The sequence below is a fragment of the Lepidochelys olivacea genome, assembly GCF_965140295.1.
Source record: "Lepidochelys olivacea isolate rLepOli2 genome assembly, chromosome: 2".
Taxonomy (NCBI): Eukaryota; Metazoa; Chordata; order Testudines; family Cheloniidae; genus Lepidochelys; species Lepidochelys olivacea.
This window is the reverse complement of record NC_140412.1, coordinates 162,445,269-162,452,080: the sequence shown is the minus strand read 5'-3', so window position 1 is coordinate 162,452,080 and position 6,812 is coordinate 162,445,269. Positions and strand designations below refer to the sequence as shown.

At 46.0% G+C, this 6,812-nt stretch overlaps 1 protein-coding gene across 2 annotated transcripts in view; it reads left to right on the top strand.

Moving 5' to 3' along the window:
- Positions 1-1,563: 1,563 nt before the first annotated feature.
- Positions 1,564-6,812, top strand: part of INO80C (INO80 complex subunit C) — a 43,463-nt gene continuing 38,214 nt past the window's right edge. The window contains exon 1 of one of the 2 annotated variants that reach the window (XM_084619033.1): positions 1,564-3,495. In XM_084619033.1, the coding sequence (XP_084475159.1) occupies positions 3,244-3,495 (252 nt within the window). In that variant the 5' untranslated portion in view covers positions 1,564-3,243. Of the gene's footprint in view, positions 3,523-6,812 lie in introns of both variants that reach the window. The other variant, XM_084619032.1, reaches the window with a different exon arrangement.

Below are 6,812 nucleotides of genomic sequence, written 5' to 3'. Positions count from 1 at the left end.
AGCCACTACTCGTCATCCTAAACAAGCATCACGATGTGATCCAACCACTCAGTGCTTGTTTCCTCGAGCCCAAAAGCAGCGTTCCACTGTGGTCAGCACTCCGTGAATGCCACAAGCAATCTCTTGTTGTAGCTACTACGCGTGGTGAGATCAATGTCACACTCTTTTTGCCTTTGTAATTTAAGGAATAACTCCACTGATGTGTTGGTCTGAGCAAGCAGCATACTGGTCAGCAGTTCAGGATCCATTCCTGCAGCCCGAAAGAAGCAGGGCGTGCAGTACACACACACCGTTGAAAGATGGTGCCAAATGCGGACTTAAGCACAGGGATAGCTGGGATGTGAAGCAATGCATCATGGGGCATTGGGACAGGACCCAGGATGCCCCGCAACCCCCTCTGCCTTCCCACAAGTCTCAGCGGCAAAAGAGAAAGAGATGCTCTGTGGGATAGCTGCCCAGAGTGCACCACTCTGAATACCACTGCAAATGTGAACACACAACAGCGGTTTTCCTTCTGTGCTCTCTGAACGGCGCTGATGCTGTAACTTTGGGCTAGTCTACACTGGCAATGCTAAAGTGCTGCCGCAGCAGCACTTTAATGTGGCTTGTGTGGTCGTGGGGCTGGGAGAGCTCACCACCTTCACAAAGGGCGCGGCTCCCAGCACTGGTGCACTGTCTACACTGGTGCTTTACAGTACTGAAAATTGCTGCGCTCAGGGGGGTGATTTTTCACACCTCTGAGTAAGAAAGTTACAGCACTGTAGATTGCCAATGTAGACAAGCCCTTTGTCAGTGTAGACGTGCTGTTAATCACAAAACCATCCAGCCTCTCAAATTAAATCATCATCAGGGGGCACCTGAGGTCTTCTCAAGGTTAGGGAAATTTACACTGGTGTAATTGCACTGATATGTAAATTAATAATCTGGACAAGCCCTTAATTAACCACCTATTGAGCTGAATGGGACAACTCATACCTCTTAGAGCTTGTTTCAGTGTCCCTGGAAATGAAGGCAGATATTGCTGCATCATTTATACCTGGATCAGATTTTGAAAGCTTTCTTTACAATCATAACAACAGAAGGCTTTCATTTTAAGAGAGAGAAATTGTGGAGAACAAGATGGCAGTACCTGGTAGCCAAAACAGCATGACTTTGCTCAAATTAAGTCCTAACTAGAACATTCTGCTTCCTCAGGTTTGCAAACAAAAGATTTTCAACCTAATCTTATTGCTCTTTTCATTTAAAGATTTGACAAGGAACAAATTTCCTGTACAGCCATTTCATACTACATTAACTAGAAATTCATCCTAAATAATTTCAGGGTTTTTAAATGAGACAAGGTGGGTGATGAGGGAATATCTGCTAATGGGCCAACTTCTGTGATGAAAGAGACAAGCTTCCAAGCTTATCATAGAATCATAGAATATCAGGGTTGGAAGGGACATCAGGAGGTCATCTAGTCCAACCCCCTGCTCAAAGCAGGACCAATCCCCAATTAAATCATCCCAGCCAGGGCTTTGTCAAGCCTGACCTTAAAAACTTCTAAGGAAGGAGATTCTACCACCTCTCTAGGTAATGCATTCCAGTGTTTCACCACCCTCCTAGTGAAGAAGTTTTTCTTAATATCCAACCTAAACCTCCCCCGCTGCAACTTGAGACCATTACTCCTTGTTCTGTCATCTTCTACCACTGAGAATAGTCTAGAACCATCCTCTTTGGAACCACCTCTCAGGTAGTTAAAAGCAACTATCAAATCCCCCCTCATTCTTCTCTTCTGCAGACTAAAAAATCCCAGTTCCCTCAGCCTCCCCTCATAATTCATGTGTTCCAGACCCCTAATCATTTTTGTTGCCCTTCACTGGACTCTCTCCAATTTTTCCACATCCTTTTTGTAGTGTGGGGCCCAAAACTGGACACAGTACTCCAGATGAGGCCTCACCAATGTCGAATAGAGGGGAACGATCACGTGCCTCGATCTGCTGGCTATGCCCCTAATTATATATCCCAAAATGCCATTGGCCTTCTTGGCAACAAGGGCACACTGTTGACTCATATCCAGCTTCTCATCCACTGTCACCCCTAGCTCCTTTTCCGCAGAACTGCTATCTAGCCATTCGGTCCCTAGTCTGTAGCGGTGCATTGGATTCTTCCGTCCTAAGTGCAGGACTCTGAACTTATCCTTGTTGAACCTCATCAGATTTCTTTTGGCCCAATCCTCCAATTTGTCTAGGTCCATGGACTTGTGTACGTCCAGCTTTTCTAAATAGTCTCTAACCACTTCTTTCTCCACAGAGGGCTGGCCACCTACTCCCCATGCTGTGTTGCCCAGCGCAGCAGTCTGGGAGCTGACCTTGTTCGTGAAGACAGAGGCAAAAAAAGCATTGAGTACATTAGCTTTTTCCACATCCTCATTCAGTAAGGGGCCCACATTTTCCTTGGCTTTCTTCTTGTTGCTTACCCATGTATGAGCTGAAGAAGAGAAAGCTTGTCTCTTCCACCAACAGAAGTTGGTCCAATATATTACCTCACTCATCTTGTCTCTCTAATACCCTGGGACCAATACAGCTACAACTCCACAGCAAATAAAGTCAGTGCTGGAGCCAGACTTTATTTTCCTTTACTCCCAGTGCAATTCCAGTGAATATACAGGGTTATGCAGCTCTTTGTGTAGAATATGGCCCCCGATTCACCAACAATTCAGTATCTGCTTCTGATAGGTGAACACGGGACTGGGCATATTTTGTGGATACCTCCTACCCCAAAAAACAGTCCTCCTGGACTAGGAGTGAAATACTGAGGCCAGGTCTAAACGTACATCACTATAGTTAGGCCACTGGGGGTGTAAAAGAGCCACACCTCTGACTGAGACAGTTATACCAACCTAACCCCAGGTGAGGTCAGCACTCTGTTGAGGGAAGGGCTCCTCCCACAGACGGAGCTGCTGGTGGAGGTGGGTTAACTACACTGGTGGGGGACGCTCTCCTGTCCACAAAGTAGCCTCTTCACTGAGTGCAGCCCTGCCCTGAGGCCACCAGGCCCATGCTGAAGGGCTCCCGGGGCCTTGCATTTCCTCCCCCAGACCTCTGGTCCCGTCCCCCGCCCAGGCCGCCGCTCTAATGAGCACCTGGGCGCCCCGAGCACCTCGGATCTGAAGGAAGGAGGCGCCCAGGATTCCAACCGCACGCGCTACTCCCGCCTGCCCAGCCCCCACCGACCCGCGGAAAAAGCCGGAGGAAGCCGCGCATGCGCAGCAGCGAAACTGGAGGCGCGGCCAGGGAGCGAAATCAGTCCGCAGCCAGCCGGCCGCACTGCGCGCGCGCGCGCGCCCCCGCGGGGAGGGGCGGGCAGCCGGATCCGGCCCAGTGGAGGAGGGGGGGAATGGCCAGTCTGGTGCCAGGGGCAGCGGCTCTCGCCCCCGCCGCCCCGGGAGCGGCCCGCAGCAAGAAGCGTCCGGCGAGCCCGGGCAACGGCAGCGGCCCCAGCAAGAAGAAGAAGGTGACGGTGAACGGCCCTCAGCTAGCAGTGAGTGCGGGTGGTGAGGACTGGCGAGGGAGGAGTGCGCATGTGCGGGGGGGGGACGGGAGGAGTGCGCATGTGCGGGGGGTCATAGCGCCCCCCCCCCCGAAGCCTGCATTTCCCACAGCCACGTGCCCTAGGCGGGGCGCTCCCACCCACTGGTGCCCTTGACACCCCCTCCCCCCCCATAAGCCGGCGTGAGGCAGCGTGGCCTAGCAGGCAGAGCACTGGATCAGGACTCTAGAGCTAGGTTCTATTCCTGCCTCTGCCACCAGCCTCCTGGGTAACCGTGGTACCTTTGTGCCTCAGTTTCCCCACTTGTGAAATGGGGTTAATGACACTGGGCTCCTTTGTCAAGCACTTTGAGACCTGTTGTCATGCACTCTTAGAGCATCTCAGCACAAAAAATCAAGGGATATGTCCCCCATTACACGTGGGTGAGTGCGGAAACGGAGGACAAAGTAGTGCAAATGGGGTTTTGCAATGGAAATGCTCATACCTGAGCTAGGCTAAGCCAGATCCTAATCACCTGGGTTAACTGTGTATTGTAGCTATAGCTTAAGGGATGTAGCCTCACACAGGTGCAATAAAGGCATGTTTAAAACCACTTTATATGTATCTAGGTCACTAAAAGGTGTTGTAAATGTGTTAGAACGCCCAATCAGACCCTGCTTTGGAGAAGTTAGATTTTAGGCATGATTGCTGCAAACCCAGAATCCTGTACTATGCTCAAGGACTTGTGTTCAGCCCAATATAATTCATATAATTGGCCCTTCCTTGAATTCCACCACATACAAATCTCGTAAGTATGATGGTGCTTTTAACTCAAGATGGCCTGTTGAGCTACATGTTGAATTAGCCCAATTCATCAGTTGCTAATACAATTATTCTTTGCATCTTGAGTGTTATTTCACAGGGTGGGCTGCTCTCACTTGAGTTAAACTAGCACAAGAGGAGTTAGGTGTCTTCGCTGCAGAGTTATTACATAGTGTGGTATAGTGTCATGCATCTCTTGAGCTATCTATGCCTACCAAATGAGGATTGGGGCCAATGGAGCATGCATGTCTTTACATGTGAATGTTGAAAAGTTGAGTCTCTGTAGGCTTTGTGTGTCTATAGTGTAGATCCTCAATGATTTCTATTCCCTTTTCAGGAGGCATAACAGTAGCTAGAACTAGTCCAAAAACAGAAAAAGTTTCCGTGACAAAAGTCTGTCCTTATTTTTCATAGAAAATATCTACTTCCACACTTTTTTGATTAGCTCTAGTGGTATTACAGCTTCTAAGTGAGCAGTGTTGCCAGTAAGGTTGCTTATTTTCACAAAAGCCTTGGGGAGATCAATGGGGATAGCTCTGGAATTCCCAGCAAATCCTCTGACCCTGTAACTTGAAGATCACCATCCTTGTTCTTCTCTGTATGACAATTAGCCCTCCCTCAGCTGGACAGCATCTCTGCAACTCCCATGAGTTCAGCTTGTGGCATTTACAGATCTTCCTTTCCCCTTCTGTGGTATTATCAATAAGCAGTGAGGTTTTTGGCCCACTGTTGTTTGTAACACTGGCTGCTAGCTAAAATAATGTTAAAAATGGTTGCCAACCATTATCACATTTGACAACCATTTTCAAGGGCTGTTGTGGCTAGCAGTCTGGATGTTCAAGGATGGTAAGGGTGAAGTGTATTTTTATATGACTTGTTTATAAGAAAATCTATCTTTATGTTTGAGATATATTCTGTGTCAATAGACAGCTGCTAGTAAAGTGAAAGAATCCTTAATTTCCTGCCCTAAATTGGGTTGTAATATTTTGTACTAAACAGCTTTTGCATTCCTCCCTTGAGGTGGCTGCATTGCACTGGTGGATGAAGTAATTTCTCTACACAGTGTATGAAGTACTATATATAAAAGTATGCTATTGACTTCAGTGGTGCAGGGTCTGTTCCAAAAAGTCACAACTCAGGAGCTTAGGCTCAACCAAAAGCATACTTAACCCCCTGGAATGAAGAAAATCTGCTGTCAGTGTACTGGTTCTCTGGCCATCAAACAGACACACGGTGTTGACTAGCTGTGGAGAATGCCATATCCTCTATACCTTAGACAGAAGAAGAGACACCCTGATGCAGGACTTTTAAAACAGAAACATAGAAATGAAGTTGGTCTGTATATTTTTAGAGTTAGAAACACTCATCATTTGGCATGTTCTTCAGCAATTACTTTTTCTACCCATACCCCATAAATTCCTACAATTTTTAGTTACACAGCTACCAACGTATTCATGCATAAACTGATTTCTGACAAGATGAAACACTTAATAAATCCAGTCTCTAATCTAATCATAATGCAGCCAGTCATCAACTAGCTCTAACTCTACTTCATGAGTATCCCTCTGATTAAGTAGCTCAGTCAGTCAGCGACTAGTTCATCCACAAACATTGTAAACCTTTCTGTACTAGCTGGTAATTGTGGGACTTTTTTAAAACTTAACTGAATGAGATTCACCTGTCCAACAGTCTGATAGGTAGATACACCTTTTATACAATCCAATTTTAAAACAAGTTTTGTGAGAATGCTTACTACTCTTCATACCATTCACTTTCCAAGTTAACCTCTTTTGACCTTATTTTTTAAAACTTTGCATGCTAAGCATATCATTAGTCATATGTCTCAATATGGAATGTTTTTTCTTGTAAAGAAATAGACACTATGGAACAGATGGAGAAAAATAGAGTTAACATTCCCCAGTTTAAATCAGCAAATTATAGTTAATAATACATACGTTACACACTTATGTAAATGTATGTAAGATTGGGCCTTTAGATTGCAAGCTCTTAGGGTAAGGAAGTGCCTTCTTATATCTTTTTAAAGCACCCAGCACACTTTTTGGAATTGTGTAAATAATTATTGATGCACAGGACCTTGTGCTTGGCCTTTTCACCGTAGGTGTATTTCATATTTAGTGCTTAGTCTGCACTTTTCCCCACATCTGTGGGTCAGTCTCCATGAAGTTAAACAAAAACTGTTTAACCCCACAAGCCTTATTTTCCCTTTGCATGCTTTAGAGTAGTAGCTACTACAGTGCTTGAACTGGGAAGAATGTTGGTATGGTTGAAATATAGATTTCAAACAAAAAAAAAAGGAATAAGGAAAGCAGTGAGAGCAAATAAAGTTTTGTTTATAAATTGTTTTATCACCTTCACCTGGTAAAATAATTGGTTAATGGGAAGATTTGTGTGCTCTTGTGCATCCTGGAAGAAGGACTGGGTTTCTTGCTACGTATCAGTGCAGCTCTGTACTGGACTTG